This window comes from Hermetia illucens, chromosome 1 (assembly GCF_905115235.1).
Source record: "Hermetia illucens chromosome 1, iHerIll2.2.curated.20191125, whole genome shotgun sequence".
NCBI lineage: Eukaryota > Metazoa > Arthropoda > Insecta > Diptera > Stratiomyidae > Hermetia > Hermetia illucens.
In genome coordinates this window covers 112,472,046-112,494,168 of record NC_051849.1, presented here as the reverse complement: position 1 = coordinate 112,494,168, position 22,123 = coordinate 112,472,046, and the positions used below count along the sequence as shown (strand labels likewise).

The following is a 22,123-nucleotide window of genomic DNA, read 5'->3' as shown; positions in this document are numbered from 1 at the left end:
GTCTGTAGAAGCCTTGGTGCTTCCTCATGTACACAGTTTTAATGCGTTCCAAGATTATATTTGGGCAATACTGTACGTTTGTACATATTAACCCTCTCTATCTCACCCTCCCCTTTCATAGCGCTTTTCTAAGGTTTTGTGTAAAGCAAAACTTTTTCCAAATCGGTTTACTGTTTGTCTGTCTGTCGGTCACACGCATTTTTCTCGGAGACAGTTATAGCGATTATAGCGAGGTGGGAACTGTGAACGCTCACGCATACAGTGAGTTATATCCTTTTACGTCAAATTTAAAGGGGCTGGGGGGGTGTAATTTTTTTTCATCAAATATAGTCATGTGGGGTATCAAATCAAAGGTATCGGTTAGTGCTTTCCTTAGTTTTGACATTTGTTGGAAAGGTGGGGAGTGCGAGGGGTTGAAACTGATCATTTCTTTAACGGACCCATTCTCAGAAACTACCCACCCAAATCTAAAAAAAAGAGGCTGCCACTATATGGTGCCTAGGCTCGGAAATGTCCTCCATATCGATATCTGTTCAAATAAAGGTAATAATAGTGCATTACTATAACTTTTAGTAATTGGCAGAAAAACCCCCTTAAGTCCATCCTAGATTCACGAAATTTTGCAGCAGTGTAGACTACAGCATAGATCTTATCAAATTTGGTGAAAATCGTACTACTATTAACAAAGTTATAATAGGTTAAATTTGTCGCTTCTTTGCGAATTCAAGACTTTGAATGTCAATATCACTTGAAAGTGGATATTTTCACACAACATATGCATACATCACGTGCTACGTACTAATGGGACAAGTGCACACTCAAATCTCTATATAAAAGAAATACACAAAATCTTTCATACCTGAAGCGTCTACCTTCCAGTTTCCCGACTTGTTTCATGTATAGCGTGGGACTTTGAGCTATTTAGCACTCTCTTGTGGTAAAATATCTCTTACACCTACCTAATAAATTTCCTTTCGTTGTACAGAACATCGCCCAAATCTTTAATCCTTCACTCCCCCGAAAAGATCAAATATCATCTCTGTTCGCATAATTACCACCTCTCGACGTTTTAGATTGGACCATAAAAATAAACTTGAGTACAAGCTCCTGTACAACCGTCTATTATCACAAAGTAAAATAGTCGGTAAAAAAGATTACTGTCGCCAACATTACTAGATTTATAATCTGGATCCTGTATGTGTGCAAATTAACTCCTCGCATATATCAAGCCATCTAATCCGGCTTTACGACTGAAATTCACTGAGCTTTATGTAGAACCACTTTGTACGCTACAAATTCCACTTAATATGAAAAATTTTCAGCCAAGAATCCCTTTAATCTGAGCACGGAATTCTCTTAACCTGGTGAATCGGGATTCCTGCATTTTTCTTTCCGCTTGTAAGTACGTTTGCTGTGGGAGCCCTGCTTTCTTTTTGACCCGGTACATCTTAGAAATGGAATATCATGCATCGTGCCGTGGAGTAATAATATATGAATCGTCATGTGTATAGTATATGACCAATTTCTGGTGCTATTTGAGCGAACTGGGAAATGTTGACGTGGAACGTTTGCCGCGCTCTGAATGAAGATGCCATAATTTGATATATCCTTCAGGTTTAGAAATAGAATCTATCCTAGGAAGTCCAAGATCAATATAGAAATGAACACCACCTCAAGCCAGAATACGCAAAATATGTATATACCTTTTATTTATATATACATTTGCGGAGAGAATTTAGAATGTGTGTAACTTGTCATAGTCCCCGAGTTAGCTCACACCCTCGACCCCCTGGAAATTTGGACAATTTTGGTTTTCTATCACTAATGCGTATTGCTACTAATACAAAATTCTCTTCCGACTCTCAATATTTAATGTATGTGTGAGTACCTTCTCCTTTTTATTCAATTGCTTGTCGGATTAAGGGAGCCTTCGGTCTCGGTGTGTTTCTTGTCTTCCTAAATTCCTGCGTACTTTCCTTCATTTTATTATTGAATGGATAATGTACTACATTTTTAAAAAATCAAAAAAGGACAAGGAACGGTTTCTAATTACACGCCGTCTCACAAAAAATGGAAATTGCTCTTTTTTATACAATCGCAAACACGACGTGGGTGCGAATTATATCCAATTTAAAGCCAGTATTTTAACATAAGCTGAAGCTAGGCCAAAACTAAATTTTTTGTTTGGAATATGTAAGATGCGAAATGGGGATGTAAAATATGGTCAGGTGGAGTACCAGATAAAAGGACTTTATTAGTACTTTTAGAGACTAATCTTATTTCTGATATTAGGTCAAACATAGGGAAGTGGGGGCTCAAAATGTATGCCTCGAAAAGTGTAACAGACCCTATCCAACCGAAAATTCTGAAAAAATCACGATGGTGCACCCATACAAAATCTAGGCCTGAAAATACATCCGATACCTGCTCAAATAAGTTAATACTAGCATAATACCATACTTTAGAAATTTATTCAAAAACCCACTTAAGCTCATCCCAACCCTCACCAAATACCTAGCAACATTATAAGTAATACAATAATATAATTCACAATTTTGGAAAGTTTGTAGGAAATCAAATTATTATTAACAAAGCTATAGAAGGTCATTTTTTTGTGTATTTCAAGTGAAATTTCTCAACCAAATGAACACAAAACTAACTAGTTCGAACTTTTTGGCCTTTCATTGGCGGTCGTATCTATTTCCTACATAAAATTCAATCTCTAAGTCGAAGTCCTCTAAGTCGAAAAACACTCTTAGTCAAAGTATTGATTGTTCTTCTTTGGGGACGCATTTTATACCCTACAATTCCTTTAAGTCTAAACCGTAAGTTTCGTGGCGCAAATCACAAATCTTTCTATATTCATGTATGTAGGTATGTATTCACAAATTACATGCAAAATTTCATGAAAAAATAGAGTTCCTGGCAGAAGTTTCACCGTGGGCCTATTTTCGTTCCCTCCAGGCCGCGTTTCGGTGTACAGAGCACGAAAAGACATGTGGTCCATGAATCCATAAGCAGTAGATGAGTGGCTTAGAGGATTTTCTTCAAAATTCCCCCACAATTCGACTACTGAGGATACAAACTAAAACAATCCTTTTGCAAGTACTTACCAGACAGAACTTTAGTGCTAAAAGGAGATAAATATTTTGACAGAAAGCATAACAAAGAAAGCTGATTAGAGCCAATGTCGCTGAGCTAACAAGTTGAATTCTTCTATAATATGGAGATCCATTGAAGGTAGTTAGCCAATTATATTGGAAACAAGCAGTCACGGCTGACAACGGATATCTTTACAAGTTGGTTGATTCAGACAAGAATTTAATAATGAAATTCAATCAAAGGGTCATGGTAATCATCAAAAATTCTAAATGCATTATCAGACACGTAGATTAAATTACGTGCTGTAGCTTTTGGAAGCTCAAAAAAATAGACTTGCCGCCCTTTCTACTTCTGTTTTTTGATGAACACATCGAGTAGCATCTGGCTCGTACACCGATTAAGTCCTTTATTTATTATTGTCTCAATCTAGTGTACTCCAATGACGCGACGTAGAATGAGTTGATGAAAGCTAGGAGTTTTCAAATAACTAATGTCATTTTCCATTTACTGTTCCCATGTGGCAGCATTGAAAGAACATTGGTACGAAACAGCCTCAATTTGGTATTAGTGTTGAGGTAGTTGCATTTCCAGTTTTTGGACAAAACAGCGAAAAAGGATGTCGCACTATTTGTGCTGTTATGTACATATGTTGTTTTGCTCAGTTTGATTCCATTCAATTGCTGAAAAACATACTAGTAAGAAATATAGTAATATAACTACTACTAACTTTATTTAAACAGATATCAGTATGGAAGGTATTTTAAGGCCTAGATGCCATATAGTGGCAGCTTCGTGGTTTGTGTTCCAGTCCCTGCTTTTTAAGGTTTTGTGTGAAACAAAACCTTATTAGAATCGAGACGGAGTCTGTCTGTCCGTCTATCTGTCTGTCCGTCTATCTGTCTGTCACAACCGATTTATTCGGAAATGGCTTGACCAATTGCAACGAAAATTGGTAAGAGTGTGTAGTCTGTGTGTGCTGTTCCCTTTACATGCAACAAGTGGCTCCATTTTGTCTTAAGTTTAAGGGGGGACTCCCCATACATGTGAATGGAGGGTGTAAAATTTTTTTCATAAAATGTAGCCATATTTTATATTGGGTGAAACATACCACCTGAACGGCGGAACTACAGCGGGCGCGTGTGGGATTTACACCCACTAAAAACCACCCCCGGTCTCTCCAGCCCCAGCCCCGCGGGACCACCATTGAGGTATTACTTCGCGGGGTAGGTTTGTTCTTAGGCACTCATCCTTCCCCTATTTGCAGCTTTCCTCCTTCTATGTTTCTTCAGCAACTCCTCCTGCATTTGGATGATTGCGGAGCCAACCGCAAGCCATTTCTCCTCGGACTCCAGCGTCCTCAGTAACCAAGCTCTCCGGGGTCCCGCTCCTGCCCAGCACCTGGCCTAAGCTCCTTCTCTCCATCGCAAATCGTGGGCAGTGAAACATCACATGCTCTGGATCCTCCGGTATGCCATCGCATTTGGGACAGTTCGGAGAATCATCCAACCCAAAGCGGTGCAGATACTGCCTGTAGCAACCACCGTGCCCCGTGAGGAACTGGGTAATGTGGTAGTTGGTCTCCCCATGTTGTCGCTCAAGCCACACCCCAATGTTGGGAATGAGCCTGTGCGTCCACTGACCTTTCGCAGACTCGTCCCATCTACGTTGCCAGAGATCAAGCGACTCTGACCTTGCCGCATTTCTACGCTGTGCACGCCCCTCCATATGTCTTGCATTGTACAGGACACCCATTTCTTTGGCCAGAATGTCAACCGGGATCATGGCTGCCACCACCAATACTGCCTAATCTGATGTGGTTCTAAAAGCACTGCAAACCCTCAAAGCCATCCGCCGGTAAACCGAGTTCACCTGCTTCCGTCTCAGAGAGTTTGCAAGCGCCTCTGCCCACACAGGCGACGAGTAGAGCAGGATGGAGCGCACCACTCCGGCTAGCACCAACCTCCGGCAATGTTTCGGCCCACCAATATTTGGCAACATTTTTGCAAGTGCCGTGGTGGCACTGGCTGCCTTTTGGCATGCATACTCTAGGTGTTCCCTAAAACTCAATTTGGTGTCAATTATTACCCCCAGGTATTTGATAGCCGGCTTTGATACGACCATATGTCCACCGACCTCCACTTTTACAGTGTTATTTTTGCTGCGTTTCGTTATTAAGACCGCTTCCGTTTTCGCATCCGCCAAGGTCAGCCCGGCCTTTTCTAGCCAGGACTTTACCGCTCTCACTGTTTCTGTTGCGTAAACCTCCACATCTGTTGGGTGTTTTGCTGCAACAACCACAGCTAGGTCATCAGCAAAGCCGACAATCGTAGTCCCCTCTGGGACGGGAAGAGCAAGCACCCCATTATACATGATATTCCACAACAGGGGACCAAGTACCGATCCCGGTGTTTCCCCGGCTGTGACAATGTACTCTTTGGGGCCCTCAACCCTTCCCGTACCAGAGAGTCCTCTCTGAGAGGTAGTTTTCCATCAAATTCGCTAAGTATCCGGGGGCACCTATGTCAGCCAACGCCCCTTTAATTCTATTTCAGTTGGCCGAGTTGAATGCGTTTTTGACATCCAAAGCCACCACTGCACAGCAGCCGCCAGAAATCAGTGCACCTCTTGCCAGGTTTACCACCATGCCAATTGCGTCCACCGTAGAGTGGGCGCGTCGGAAACCAAACTGGCGTTCCGACAAACCATTGCTGGCTTCGACGATGGGCAGGAGTCTGTTGTAGATGACTCTCTCCATCATCTTCCCCATTGTATCCAACAGGCAGATAGGACGATAAGACGCTGGGTTTCCAGGTGGTTTGCCAGGCTTCGGAAGCAACACCAACTTTTGCTTTTTTCACTGCGCAGGGAATATTCCTTCTTTTAGGCACGCCTCGAAGGTATTGGCGAAAAGTTCGGGCCTAGTCTTCACTGCCAGTTTCAAAGCTCGGTTGGGGATGCCATCCAAACCTGGACCTTGTTGTCGCCGAACCTACCACATATTTCCCGCAGCTCCTCCACAGTTACAGGCGGTATTATGCCGTCATTTAGCTGGACAAAAATTTGCCTTCCCCTATTTTCGTGGTGAGGGAACAGAGTGGTCACCTGGGGTGATTTCCGCAGCCTTTTCATCACCACTCTGTAAGCCTCGCTCCAAGGGTTTATGTCGGCATGGTGGCACAGCTGTTTGAAGCAGTTCTTTTTGCTCCTCCGAATGGCTTCCTTTAGGCGGCCACGCAATTGCGTGTGTGCCTCCTCTCGACCGTCGCCACCGGGTTTTCCCCTGAGCCTCTGGCAAAGCCTCCTTGCCCGAAAACATGCGGCTCGCAAACTTGCGATTTCGTTGTTCCACCAGTAGTTGGGTTGCCTACTGGGGAGCAATCGTCTTCTGGGCATAATAGCATCGCATGCTTCCGTCACCCATCGAGTGATCTGGATGGCTTTCTCTCCAGCCGTACCGTTCAGGGGTATGTCGGATTTGAGCACCGCGGAAAACGTGTCCCCCTCGAAAGCTTTCACTGTCCAGCCAAGCATACCACCTGGCGTTCTGGGAAAACTCTTTTTCGAGCTGGATCCGCCCTTGATCTCTATGCAGATTGCCTGGTGGTCGCTGTGAGTATAGTCCTCACTGACATGCCAAGCGATTCTACTGGCTAAAGTGGCACTCACGTACGTCAGGTCCACTATAGACCCCAAGCCCCTTCCCCGGAAAGTGTACGAAGACCCAACATTCGCCAGTACCACGTATAGCTCCGCGAATGCTTCGAGGAGAACACGTCCCCTGACATTAGTTATCCGGCTGCCCCATTCAAGAGCCCACGCGTTGAAATCGCCTCCTATTATGATCGGCCAACGTTCTCTTGCATCCAAAACAAGAGCAGCAAGCATCCGCTCATACTCGACGAGTGTAGCGCTGGGTGGAGCATAGCAGCTGTAGATGTGGATGCCCTTCACCTTCGCTCTGATGAAGCCCTCCTCCGGGTGCTCCATTATTTCCTGGAAGGCTTGTTCTCCACAAGTCCACAGCGCTGCTTGGCCCGTTTGGTCTTTGACCCAAACGCTACCACCGCGGTTTCGGTATGGTTCACTTAGTATGGCCACATCGATGTTTTTCTCGCGGATGGTTTGCGCGAGTAGATCCTGCCCCGCCTCGCAGTGGTTGAGGTTGATTTGTATCAACCTCATCTGCGATTTGTGCTAAGGGCTCTCCTGCATTCCGGGCACCTGCTGCTGCCCGCAATGTGCCGATGGTCCACACCTTCCTTTCCTTTGCACAGTAGACAATTTGGGTCAGCTCCGCAGTCCTTGCTGATATGGCCTTCCACTCCGCATCTCCTGCATTGCTTTGACCTGTCATTTGGGTTAGTGCATGACTTCGCAATGTGACCAAAGCCAAGACATCTAAAGCACCGTTTTAACGCCACCTGTTCCCTAAGGCGACACATAACCCAGCCTATTCTCACTCTCCCTGCTGCTAACAGTTTGAGTGCGTTCTCCGCTGATAGGCTGATGATGGCGGTTTGTGTTTCCCCATAGGCTTTCCTTAGCGTTTTCACCACTATATATGTACATATGTATGCTTTTGTGCACGAAGTCAATCGGAAATATGGGTACGAGTTTATATACGTGCATACTAAATGTACAGTATTCAGAAATAGGCAGTTTGTTTGGATAGGGTGAGAATAATCTCTATGGCTGTAATATGTGCGTATGTTTTGTAGTTTGGAAAAATATGAAGGAATGTGTTGGATTTGTAGCTATATACGGATAGAAAAATGTGCGTTTCTTACATAAGATGAACACAAAACCTTTATACCCGAAGCGCGAGCTTCCGTTATTCCCACTTGTTCTTTTTAAATGCAGTCTAAAATACGAAACATGAAACAAATAATTTTTGCGATAATGTTGTTGATTTTTATTCTTTAAATATCAGTGTATCAACTACCCCTCCTTTTCGTCAGCAACAAATAAAAATCTGATTCTCGAAATGTGAAAAATTAAAAGAATATTTTTACGGATTTAGCTCTGTTAACCATCGTTGATATTCGGACTATGTAGTCAGGCTGAGAACCTTGGTGTTAATTTACTTTTTCAGAGCCATTTGGCCAAGTTTCACGATTGGATGAGAAAACAAACAAATTTCATCAGCGTAGTTCAGGTGTTATCAAAATCGATTAGATGCCAATGGAGCGGATTTCTAAGCTCCACACATAACATACTCCTCAATGATCAGTGTGAGGTTAATGTGATAGGTACAAAGTGAAAACGAGTCTGCTTTATGTCGACCAAGCCGTTGCAAAGATTTCAGAAGTTATCGCGCTCAAGACGAATTTTAACGGTTATCTCTTTCTTTCACTTACTGGGTCAAAGCCGGTGACATTAGTCCGCTAGGTTACGTTATTTACAAAAACAATTTTCCTTCTCATTCGAGGAGAAGTGGGTTGTTGGGTGTTTCGGTAGATTTCCTTACCATCAGAAAGAAAATTGTGGTAAAGTTTTTTTTCCACCTCTTCAATTGCTCCCTTACAGCATGTTATTGTAATTTACTTGGCAGATCCTGTGCCAGAATAGTGTGCCAACCTTGACTACAAACCTTTTACTCTCTACTCTTAACAATCCTGGTCTCAATAATGCACCTAAAATATTTCGTGTTTTTCGTAAAAGGCGGGAGTAATAGAAATTTGTAACCTAGCAACCTTCAAATTTCGAAACAGTCACACATGGTAGCAAATTAAGTTTCTGTTTCTTTTCGCCGGCTTTTATCGATGTGTATCGATTAAGGGCGAGAATAAGTGCTTAAAATAGGAAACATGGTTAAGGTTTGCATTATCGCCGTTTATGTTCTTCTCAAACATTTTTTGCGTCTTGGAAACTTTCAATTTCTTCTCTGCCGTAGGCTGCTTATGAGTTCGTAAACTAAACGTAGACTGTTTTTGCTTTTCCGCCAATGTTATTAATTATATTTGAAAATACCGATATTTCGAGAACCACCTTCACCAGTGTGACAAGTGTAATGTCTTATTTGGCACACTATGGCGTATAAACACGAGTATTGCTTGAAAACAGAATTTGCAGTTGCAATCTTATCTGTAATGCGCTACTAATTAGAAGTTATGCCTATAACGAACGTTACCTTTGCCGATGAATAACTGTCATTGTGATTTAGCGCAGGTTTAACATACGCGGGGTACCTTCTGTTTGTCATTATACAATTCTATGGGCCGTCCAATTAGTAGTTTCTACCACACCCATAAATAACTACATTGGAATTTTCAAAGCCAACTTTGAAATCACCAATGACATTGATTCGCATCACAATATTGATCAAATTTATACCAACACCAGCGGAACTTTCCATAGCTTTCTGACCAAATAGAAGAAAAAACACCAGAACAACAGTTTCATTTGTTATTCCCGACGCCGTCCATGTACGAAAAAATCGTAAAATATTCTCCAATTGGGGTTGTACAAATTAAAATTTCAGGCCATTAACTATTTAACCACCATAAGCTAATTATGGTAATTATTATGTCCGGCCATTTGTTCGTTTTCGCGTTTGTATATGTCTCATTGCATTATGTGTTTTTTTTTCGGGTGCTATATGAGATGTTAAGGATATAAAATAAAGGATTCTATCTGTCCCACGTTCATCGTACGGATTTCCACAGAGCTTTCCAAGCAAAAACACATGCTCTTCCTAGGTACTTTTTGTTGCAAATTTTTTAATTGCATTTTCCTATTTCGCACACAAATTTATAATGATAAATGTTTTTTTTTGCAGACCAAAAAGTGGCTCGTTGCTGTTATATTCACGGAAGAAAGTTCGATATCGGAGGGACGGATACTGTTGGAAGAAACGAAAGGATGGCAAAACTACGCGTGAAGATCATATGAAATTAAAAGTACAAGGGAACCGAGGTAATTTTGATAGTTGGCGTAGATCTAGACGCACAATTGTACGAATATGTTTAAGAAAATTGTTGTTGTCACAAATATATTGCGATAACAGCAATTTGACATCAACAGTTGACATTAGACAGACATCAAACGATAGAATTACATACTTTTTGATATACTGAAGTACAAACGAGTATGTGAAGAATGCAATCCCTTTAAGATTATGGTGCTCTTGTAACCGTTGATTTTTGCATTTGTCTGCCAGCCTTTGTCGTCATTCATTTCTCTCCATTGAAATGAAAACAATAGTGTAGCCAAGACTCCTTGTAAAACAAGTACCCACAGGCTTTGATACTTCAAGCCCAAAATCGAAAACTCGATAAGGAGAAAACAAGCAAAACTAAATTTTCAGAGAAAAGGTTCTCCAATAAAAGAAAAATATTGTACTTATCGCGTTAAGAAGTAAATTTAAGGCACCTACGTACATCGTAAATACTTAAGATGTGAACTTGGGTTATTAATGTAATAACGGATAGTTGCTAGCAGGCTGTCATAGCAACTACGGATAAATTAAACTACAAATTATATCAAATGCGGATTGCTTCATTTTTAGAGCCTTTTCCTATTATCCTCGCAGTTTTCTATGTGTCTCGCCTCCTTAAAACTACAGTCGACCTTACGTACAAATCATTTAAGGCAGAATCCTTTATCTCGCGAATTGTGTGGATTAAGACAAGACGAGAAATCGTCGAGATGCCAACTCTTTTTGCATGTACACTCGCATTTCTTTTCCTGCCGGCACTTTTTCCTGATTACTAGAAAATCGCGGAATGGAGCGTATAAATCATATTCCGGGAAATTGAATGGAAATTCAAGAAACAACTCCCCCATGTAAATAATTGCTCAGACATATTTTTTCTCTGCAAAAGACGCGGTGCCTAGCCAAAAATTCGAATACTCTACAAGTAAGGATATTCTATATTTCACCTCGTAGTCACGAGCAAGGGATTTCTCACCCCAACTCATTCACTTGCCCCGTCTTTGCTTGCATAGATTCCTTACAATGACTGATCGGATGTTCGTGATTTTCTGCTGTTGCTCCCCCGCTGCTATTGAACAGTTGTTTTCTGGAATCAATCCTGAAAGTAATTAAACAATAGAGTGACAAGGAACTTATGACGATTCGGGAACATTGCTTAGAAAGTAGACGTTGGTTAAAAGTCTTTTGAATGAAATATGTTTGATTGTGTCAGTACCAAAATGTCTTAAAAACTATTTGAAATTCAGCGCAAAAGATAGTGAAAAGCTAATGACCTCATGTTTTCCACAAAATGTTTTCATGTAAAAATGAAGGGAATAGAGGCAACAATACCAATGATATTCATATTGACTACAAATTCGAAATTAGTGTCAGTAGCACCTTTTGCCTGCCCTATGGAGATATTTCATTTTATTTAATTTGCGATAATTCCTGGAAGGAAACATTGTGGAGATTTAGGGAAAATAAAATAATTTTTAAAAAAAAAGATGAGTTTTACATGATTCTTTAAAACGTCTTAAACAATGAACTTCTTTAGGATGAAGAAACTGTGACTCTTTGATGGAACTAGTGCGAGTAGCAATTATGTAAAAATACTGCTTAGCTGTACGCATTCGAAAGTATTTCCGACCTTGCTTATGCTGGCAACAGACGCGCAACCAAATTGCTGGTTGCAGCGCGGTTGGACGTCTATGACACAGTATATCTAATGGGCAGTACCCACACTCATTCGACCGGACTTGAGAATGTATTGGAAAAGCATATCCATACACAAAAGAGCCTCAAGATCTGGCAGTATCTACATGTAGTTTAGTGCCTACTGATGGGTACGGATAAGCTTCAACAATACAGCCCCAAGTCCGGTCCATTGAGTGTAGGTACTACTATTAGATATGGGCAAATTCCGCTTACTCAGATTGCGGCGACCGTTGCATCAAATTTGCAAAAATATCAAAAGAGCTTCTGATTGTGAGCTAGTTTCAAAACAATTTCACACTTCATCTAAAGCGGGAAACACAACAGCTGAGTGGTTAGAGCATAAGGCTGTCATACGGAAGGTCGCGGTTCGAATCTCACTGGTGATAGTGAGATTTGTATCGTGATTTAACGACGGATACCAGTCGATTCAGTTGTGAATGAGTACCTGAGTCAAATCTGGGTAATAATCTCGGGCGAGCGCAATGCTGACCACATTGCCACCTACAATATACTTTTTTTTTGGGGTAGGGTAGGTGAATGCATTTACTCACACAGTGTTGGACTCCCGATTCGGTACGTCGTCGGACTACCAGCTAAACACCTCCCCATCGTCAGAGAGCTAGCCTGGAACCGTTTGTCACATTACTTCGTGCTAGTCCCTGAACTCTCCCGCTTTGCGGGGCCTTTAAATCAGGGAATTCCTTTCACCAACGGGAGGAGAGAGGAGGAAGGGAACTGTCAGTTCAAGGAGCCCCCTGCCATCCGGCTCCTCCACCGGTCGAGTTCTATCTTCTTAGCAACGAGAAGGGCCCGAACGTAATGGGCAACACGGTTCCACCTGTCAGCAGTCCTCAGCACCTCTTCGACAATGTTGTCTGGAGAGAGATCCCCTGTGTTTAAATAGCGCTGCTGACGAACTCCATCCCACCTTCCACAAAAAAAAAAAGTGTGGTGGGCGTCGTCCACAACTCCTATTGCAAAACACACAATCCGGAGAACGCGCCTTTCCAATCTTGTGCAGGTAAGACTGAAAACCTCCATGCCCACTTAAAAATTGGGTAAGGAAATAGTCAGTCTCACCATGCTTCCGATTCAGCCACGCACCTAAGTTGCCGATGAGCCGCGCAGTCCATCTGCCTCTAGTTTCATTTTGCCAAGAGAGCTGCCACTCGTCTAGAGTGTGTTGCCGTTCTTCGCGAGCAACCGCCTCCCTTGGCTCATCTCCCTTGCTCTTGTATATGGCCTGACGCTCCCTAGCAAGAAGGGCAACGGGGATAACTCTCGCGATCACCATCACGATCGGTTCAGAGACAGTGCGGTACGCATACGCCACCCGGAAAGCTCCCCGTCTCTGTACTTGCGGCGTTTACGACATACTTCCTTTTTAAGAGCGTCAGCCCATACCTCTGCGCCGTAGAGCAGGACAGACTGCGTTGAGCTCATCAGGAGATGTCGCCTACTAAACGCAGGACCCGCAATGTTTGCCATTAGCCTACTTAACGCCGAAACTCCAGCCGCAGCCTTGTTCGCTGCTCCTTGGATTTGCTCAGAAAAGCTCATCTTTGAGTCAAGAGTCAACCCCAGGTACTTTACCGCTGATTTTGACTCGATGATCGACTCGCCGAACGATATGGGACGCAGGGTCGGAATTCTCTTTTTAGTCAGGATAACTACTTCGGTTTTTTCCAGTGCAAGGTTGAAACCATGAGTAGTAATCCATCCGCTTACCCGTCGCATCAATATGCCGAGTCTGCTTTGCGCCTGTTCGACAGTGCGTCCAGCAACAAGCGCTGCGACATCATGTGCGTAGCCGACCAGGCGTGACTCCTCTGGCATGTCGAGTTTAAGCAGACTGTCATAGGTAGCGTTCCAGAGGTCCGGCCCTAGGATGGATCCCTGTGCTACCCCCGACGTGACCTCCATCCACCTTTGACCCTCTATTGTTTCATAGACCAGGGAGCGGTTCCTTAGATAGTCCCTCAAAATCCGTAAGAGATAGTTCGGCACGTTGAAGGTATTGTCTAATGTGCCTAGAATATCTTTCCATCTTACGGAATTGAAGGCGTTTCTGACGTCAAGCGTTACGAGGAGCACCACCCGTCGAGTTCGGCGGCTATGTGCCTCTCCTCGTCGAACGGTGTCCATGACTTGCATGACAGCATCAATTGTCGATCTCCCTGCCCTAAAACCAAACTGCCGGGGAGATAAATCTCCGGCAGCGCGTATCGCTTCAGCGAGTCTACTTCTGATGAGCTTTTCGAGCACTTTCCCAGCAGTGTCAAGCATACATAGTGGGCGGTATGAAGACGGCAATTCGGGGTCGCCTTTCCCTTTAGGGATCAGCATAAGCCTCGCAACTTTCCAACCAGCAGGGAAAATGCCCTCCTTCAGGCAAGCGTTGAATGCGCCGAGCAGTAGGTCTGGCCGATGTTGGAATACCAGTTTGTATACCTCTGCTGGAATACCATCGGGTCCTGGCGCCTTCTTGTTTTTCATAGAGAGGACTGCCTGTTCCAACTCTTTTATAGAAAAAAGTGGACAGTCCTCTGCGCTCTCCGCGCTGACATCACCATCCCATACGGGGTGTGCAGGGAAGAGTGCCCCCACAATGCGGTCCATCTGCTCGGCCTTAAGTGAACAGGGTTTCCGCAGAGCCCCGATTTTTCGGGTTACCAGTTTGTAACCGAGTCCCCACGGATCCCCGTTCACCTCGTCGACCAGATCTTGCCAGCAGCGAGCTTTGCTCTTGTTTATTGCGCTGCGGAGTCTCCTTTTGGCTGATTTGTACTCCATCATTTTAGTACATGCCTCCTCCCGGTCGCCTAGACGTTGTGTTAAGCGGCGGAGCCTGTGACACTCCTTCCGGAGCTCTGCGATTTCCACTGTCCACCAATACATGGAAGGTTTGCCGCGCCTCGATTTCTTCCTGGGCATGGAGGCTCCGCAGACCGTCGTTATCAGGTTCATAACTGAATTTACGACAGTGTCAGCTGCGGCGCCACCGCCCCCAGGAGTACCCTCTAGCGATGCCCCACCCGTTCCCAGAGTTTCGACAAACTTCCCGGTGTTCACCTTCGCGACGTGCCATGTACATGTAGATCACTGGGGTGGCGCACACCGAGAGTTTGTGTCCACCACTTCGAAAGCAATGTATTGGTGGTCACTTGCGGAGAAGTCTTCCAGAACTCGCCACCCGTCCACCAGCGATTCCGACGCGAAGGTTACGTCTGGAATGTTTCCTTTGCAACCCGGGCGCCGGAACGTTGGGGTAGATCCGGTGTTTAGAACTACCAGTCCTGTTCTCGCCGCCATTTCCAGAATTCGTTTCCCTCTGGAATCTGTGTGAGGCATGCCCCATTCAAGTGCGCTAGCATTGAAGTCACCCCCGACCAGGATCCGCCCATCCGTGCTTAAGATAGTGTCCTCCAAAGCATCAAGCCTCCGACGAAAGTCCGGCATCGTCTCATTCGGCGTAAGATAGACACTAAAAAACGTTATCCCTGAACACCTGAATCCGGACAAAGCCGTCCCCTCGGCCTTGGGCAAGAACCTCCAGGAGGGTGCCGTCCCGAACTCAGATGGCAGCGGTACCTGATGTGTCTGGGGGCCATGAAACTGGGCCCTTGTTTCGGTACTGCTCACTGATGAGTACTAAATCAGCTTTGGTCTCCGCAGCGAACTGCGCTAGTAACTCGTGAGCGGTTACACTCCGGTGCATATTGATTTGTAGGATGCGACCATATCCTAGCACTTTCCAGTTCTGCTCTGAAAACTGGACACCGCCCCGATCCCGCAGTGTGCGCAATGCTCTAATCAGTCGCGCCACGGTCGCTGCATAGGACGCAGTTTTCCTTTTCATTGCAGGTGTTCGCTTTATGGCCTGCCTGATCGCATTTACGGCATGTTGCCCTTCTGTCAGGTCCCCGACAATTTGCAGATGCTAGTGCCATAATCCAAACATCTGTAACATTTGGTTGTGGCGGCCCGAATTCGTATCCTACACACTACCCAACCAATTCTTATTTTCCCGCTGGTTAGAAGCTTCCTCGCGTATTGCTCCTACAATATACTGTAGTGTACCGTTACGGCCTTGAATGAAGTGCTCTAACACACTTCAAGGCCCTGATCCAATATGGACTGGTGCGCCAACGATTATTATTATTAATATACAACAAGTCCGATGCGCAATGCGGCAAACAAAAAAATTCTGAAAATTCTAACTTTTGCAATGCGTGGCAGATAATATTTTGCACATACTTCACGTCATTTGCAATTTAGCGGTGCTTTTCGTTTTCGACAATTATTTTTGAATATAATTAATTTTAATGAATTCGTTTTAAAAACCGCGGAAAGCACTATTTCGTTAATGTCACTTGCATTAGTTCCATCGCTTCCATTCATAACCAGGGATGGAGCAGTCCAGGGTGCTTATTGGGGGATACGAACCCATGCGCACAAAGGATTGCTTAAACCTCACCAAAAAGAACCTCCGAATCATAGTGGGAATTCTCACTGGTCATTGTCGGCTGAACTACCACCTAGGGAAGCTAGGGATATCTACGGACACTGCCTGCAGGTTCTGTGAGGAGGAGGACGAAACCTCTATGCACGTCCTGGGACAGTGTCCAGCACTTGTGCAAAGTAGGTCGATACATCTGGGAGAACACTTAATACCAGATGCAAAGCTGAAACTTCTGGAAGTGGGGAACATACTAAAGTTCCTAACGGTTACTGGCCTGCTTGAGATACTATGATCAACAGGTACACTATAACCAGTAAAAGGGGCACAATAGTTCTTCAAGGACGCGGTGCGACTTTCCCTTAACAAAATAATAATAATCCATTCATAAAAATTGAATTTAAGCCAGAGGTGCACTCTTAATGAACTTTAGCCAGTGTACATAAATTAGACAAGGTAATATCATCCGAATATCATGTTCGTCATTTTTATTTTTTATTAAAATTTACGTACTGTCTATCTGTCTGTCCGTCACACGCATTTTTTCTCGGAGACGGTTGTAGCGATTGATGCAGAATTTGGTGAAAGATGGAAACTGTGAAGGCTCACGCATACAGTGAGTTACATGTTTTTACGTTGAATTTAAGTGGGGGGGGGGGGGGTCCCATACATGCAAAAGAGGGTGGAAATTTTTTTTCATCAAATATAGCCATGCGGGGAATCAAATTAAATGTCTCGGTTAGTACCTTTCGAAGGCGGTCTTAGTTTTGACATTTGTTGAAAAGGTGGGGAGTGCGGGGGGTTGAAAGTGATCGTTTCTTTAACGAACCCATTCTCAGAAACTACCCAACCGAAAAATCTGAAAAAAATTATGGACCTCCACACCGATACCTGTTCAAATAAAGTTAATAATAGTACATTACTATAATTTTTATTAATTGGCCTCAAAACGAAGAAGAATCACGAAATATAGGGTATAGCATAGAGCATGATCCTGCCAAATTCAGTGAAAATCGCACTATTACTAACAAAGTTATAATAGGTCAAAGCTGTCGCTTCTCTGCAAATTCAAGACTATGAATGTCAATATCAATTAAAAGTGGGTATTTTCACATAATATATGCACATACTAATGGGACAAATGCACACTCTTTATAAAAGAAATCCACAAAACCTTTCATACCTGAAGCGTCTAGTTTCCCGACTTGTTTAATTTGGTGACGTCACTTGGGTCGTGTTTATTGAGTAGTTCGTTTCGGTTTGCAAATCATTACGAAAGTGTTCGCAATTGTGAAGTGTTAAAATTTGTGGTTTTAATTTTTCTGTTAATAGTGTTGGTGGCAATTTTTGTAATAAATGGTTGGGATTGTTATCAAGGCAAAAGAAGTAGCACCTTGAGATTCTTTGGTTTTCCAAAGAATGGGACAATTTACGAAGTTGAAAAAACTTTGCGAAAAATGTAGAAAGATCGACTTCAAAAACGCTCGTGCGTATTCAAATCATTTTGTGCAAGAAGATTATAAGCTCCAAGACATATTTCTGAAGACTGTGGAAAAGAAAAGGCGGTTAAAGGACGACACTGCTCCGAGTCAGAATTTACGGCCGCAGCGACAGATCCAAATGCGTAAATCTTAGGAGAAGGTGGTACAAGATGCTGTATCATCTTTTGAGAGATATGTTATCCAATTTGAAGATGAAATTTAAAAAGAAGGAAAGGGTGAGATATTGCCTCCATCTTGTAAGCAGCGTGACCGAAAAGCAGTAGTCAGGTATTGTATTCTGCTTATGTTTATTCGGTGTGCCTCCTTATTGAACGAAACCGTCTAGCCTTTTCCCCCATTTTTTTTCATTGGGTACTTGCCCATGATCGAGGGGTACTCGTATAAAAAGTGGCACAGTAAGTTGCTGTGCACTTAATGCACTCCACCATTAAGTTGATGGTGGGCTTAGCACTCCTCAAATAGATAAATAAATAAATACAAATTTGGTTTCCGTTAATTATATTAAAGTTGTCAAAGCGAAGTAGAAAGTATTTGTTTAAAACAGGGTTGATCACGATTGTAGCAAGGAACTGGAAATATTGGGGCTACAACGAGAAAACAGGCAACTGAAAGTTTTCAATAAAAAAGTACGTCTACAAATAGCAGAACATACTATTCCTTCACTCATGGGTGTTTTTACGAAAGCGCCAATTTTGAAAATGAGAAATCCAATCCAATCCATTTCTGAAAGTGAGATTTTCTCTTGTTTGTATTTGAATGCAACATTCGATTTACTAACAATAAATTGATGACTTCATTTTTGGTTGCAGTGTTAACATTAACTTCTGTTCACGGAATATAGTGGAGTGGGGTATCAAATGAAAGGTTTCCGCGATTAATTTCTAAAGCCGTTTTGGCATTGGATGGAAAGATGGGGAATGTAAGAGCCGGGAAGTGATCATCTCTTTCACGGACGCATTCTCAGAAACTATCCAACCGAAAAATTTGGAAAAAAAATCACGAAGCTGCCTCTATACGGTGTCCAAGCATCTATATCGATATTTGCTCAAATTAAGTTAGTAATGGTATCTTACTATGCTTTTGGGAAATTAACTAGAAAGCCACAAAAAAATCATAAAAAAATTTGAGGACAAACCAATTATAGTAAAGGTTACTGTTGCCAATCAACTGCGAGACAACACTGGCAGAAGGGGTGCAGTCGGACTTTGCCTCATTTGCAATAAGCAATCTATTCGCAACGAGGAAAGACAAGGAAATGTTGGGATAAGGGTAAAAAGCCCGTTTCTGAATAACATCCGGCAAAAATAATTACTATCCGGATAGCTAAGTGGTTAGAGCACAAGACTGTCGTACGGAAGGTCGCGGTTCAAATCTCACTGATGGTAGTGGAATTTTTAGCGTGATTTGGCGTCCGATACCAGTCGACTCAGCTACGAATGAGTACCTGAGTCAAATCGGGGTAAGCGCAATGTTGAGTACATTGCCTCCTACAGGGTACTGTAATCCTGTGTACCGTTACGGTCTTGAATCAGGTGCGCTAACACACACGTTGACCCAATATGGATTGTTGCGCCAACCATTGTTATTATTATTACAAATAATTAAATGTTTAGAATGCAATGAATAAATTTAAATTATGTTAAATAAATCGGTTTACCTCATTATTTCTTTTGTATTATTGCGTTAATATCGTTAGTAATTGTGCGATTTTCACCAAACTTGGCGGATTCATGCTCTATGTTATCATCATCATCATCAACGGCGCAACAACCGGTATCCGGTCTAGGCCTGCCTTAATAAGGAACTCCAGACATCCCGGTCTTGCGCCGAGGTCCACCAATTCGATATCCCTAGTCGGGCGTCCTGGCCTACGCCATCGCTCTATCTTAGGCTGGGTCTTGTTTTTCTATCATAGATATTGCACCTTATAGACTTTCCGGGTGGGAACATCCTCATCCGTACGGATTAAGTGACCCGCTCACCGTAACCTATTGAGCCGGATTTGATCCACAACTGGACGGTCATGGTATCGTTCATAGATTTCGTTATTGTGTAGGCTACGGAATCGTCCATCCCCATGTAGGGGGCCAAAAATTCTTCGGAGAATTCTTCTCTCGAACGCGGCCAAGAGTTCGCAATTTTTCTTGCTAAGAACCCAAGTTTCCGAGGAATACGTGAGGACTGGCAAGATCATAGTCTTGTACAGTAAGAGCTCTATGTTATAGCCAGCATTTCTGCATTGCATGATTCTAGGATGAACTTAAGGGGAGTTTTCAAGTAAATTGTCCGGATAGCTTAGTGGTTAGAGCACTAGGCTGTCATACGGAAGGTCGCGGTTCAAATCTCACTGGTGGCAGTGGAATTTGTATCGTGATTTGACGTCGGATACCAGTCGACTCAGCTGTGAATGAGTACCTGAGTCAAATCAGGGTAATAATCTCGGGCGAGCGTAATGCTGACCACATTGCCTCCTAGTGTACCGTTACGGTCTTGAATGAAGTGCTCTAACACACTTCAAGGCCCTGATCCAATATGGATTGTTGCGCCAACGATTATTATTATTTCAAGTAAATTACTCAAAATTGTACTATTATTAACCTGATTTGAACAGATATCGATATTGAAAGTATTTCGGAGCCTAGGCACCATATAGTGGCGCCTCTTGATTTTTTTTTAAGATTTTTCGGTTGGGTGGTTTCTGAGAATGGGTCCGTGAAAGAAACGATCACTTTCAAAACCCTGCACTCTCCACCTTTTCAACCAATGTCAAAACTAATATCGGGTTCAGAAAGTTTCATAATCAAGGAGGGAACCGATGTGTACCGACATGTATTATTACTACAAAAAAGTGAAGATCATGAGATACTAAGGGCCGATATAGATATAGGGTCACACGGGGATATCTTAATGAATGACAATGAATGCTTCCAGTAACAATGGCGGTCATGACCGCTAACGAGAAGAAAAAAATCGATAATGTTAGCTCCTGCGGAATGCTCGTCCTAGGCACTATAGATAGTTATGTTAAAATAACTTAGAATAGGATAGTATACGTTATTTTAAAAACTCAGTTGAGGAACACTCCTTTCGACATCACAATTTAGCTGAAATCACATTACAATTAATCAAGTCAAGCTAGGTTAAAGGTTCATCTTAAATTTATTGTAACCGAAGGCATTATCGTATACAAATGTTAAGCTCAGTTTCAAACATATTATATGGTGCCTTTCGGGTTCGGTTCGGTTTTCGGTCGCACCTAAGACAAACCGAACTGAATGAAACCCTTTCTAGCATGTCCATTTGCCAAACTACTCATTTATTTAAATAAAAGCGACAACTTTTAATAACTCATCTTTAAAATCCCCACACTGTGAGGCCAAAATCTAAACTGAATCATACGTGTGTGGAAGCCTTGATTCCTTTTTGTTCCCTACAGGCGAATTCGAACCGTAGGAGCATTCGGTTTTAAATTAGGTTTCAATTAGATGCCGAATAGGCTTCGAATTGAAACACGGTTTCACACTTGTCGCCAGCGACCTAAACTGAACCTAAAATGAACTAAACCGAATGGAACCGTATACGTGTGAAACGAGCTTTAGTCGACATGGTCTGGCATATTAATTTCAGCAAGCAGTTGCATATTTTACCTACCTATTATCAGCAAGTTGTGTACTTACCATTTCTTAAATGAAAAGACTACAAAACCTTCAATGTCTGAAATGGCAGGCAAATATTAACATTGCTCCAGTCACTCAATCTTTTTAAAACTAAATCTGGAAATATAAATTCTTGCCCTGAAAGATAATCTAGACACAATATGTATGCAAACAACTGGGAACTCTTATGCACATCTTTGGGGAGCACTTCCCTCTCAGCTCATAGAGCCGCGATCCACCGCTGGGGTTGTTTATTCACACATTCGGGTAGCTAAAACGCAATCCTACTTTATGTGATTGCAATACGTATAAAAAGGTGTAATCCTCTCGGGATAAATTAGTGGGTGTCTGTGGTCGTGCACTTTTCGGCCGGGAAGACGATACATCAAGTTGAGCGTTTACATTGTGGAGGATATGGACTGCGGACGCCCGTGAGCGCACGACCGCGCTGAAAAACAAGATCGTAAAATATGTGAAGTTCAAAACACCACATCTAAAAGCTGTAAATCTGACTTAATAAAATTTCTCATATTCTTGTTGCCTTTCTTTTTTCTACTTTCATTGCCTCGCCGTGCGCTCCACATTCCTGAAATGGGATATAATAAAATAACGAAAACAACGAACGGATGCTCGACAGTGCATCTACGGCTGCTACGTACACTCAGCGATCCTGCCAACATTTCATCGCAGGTGTTACTGGCTATTACAGGTGAGTGCCGTGTCCTGAGTGGAGACACACTTTCCTTTCCACCCGCTTTTCTTCGCTTCATGT

At 43.0% G+C, this 22,123-nt stretch overlaps 1 protein-coding gene across 1 annotated transcript in view; it reads left to right on the top strand.

Annotated features, from left to right (window-relative positions):
- LOC119661554 (calmodulin-binding transcription activator 1) overlaps positions 1-22,123 on the top strand; it is a 601,359-nt gene that overhangs the window by 530,934 nt on the left and 48,302 nt on the right. Inside the window, 2 exon segments of the mRNA XM_038070945.1 lie at positions 9,881-10,013; positions 21,986-22,060. Of these exon segments, the coding sequence (XP_037926873.1) occupies positions 9,881-10,013; positions 21,986-22,060 (208 nt within the window).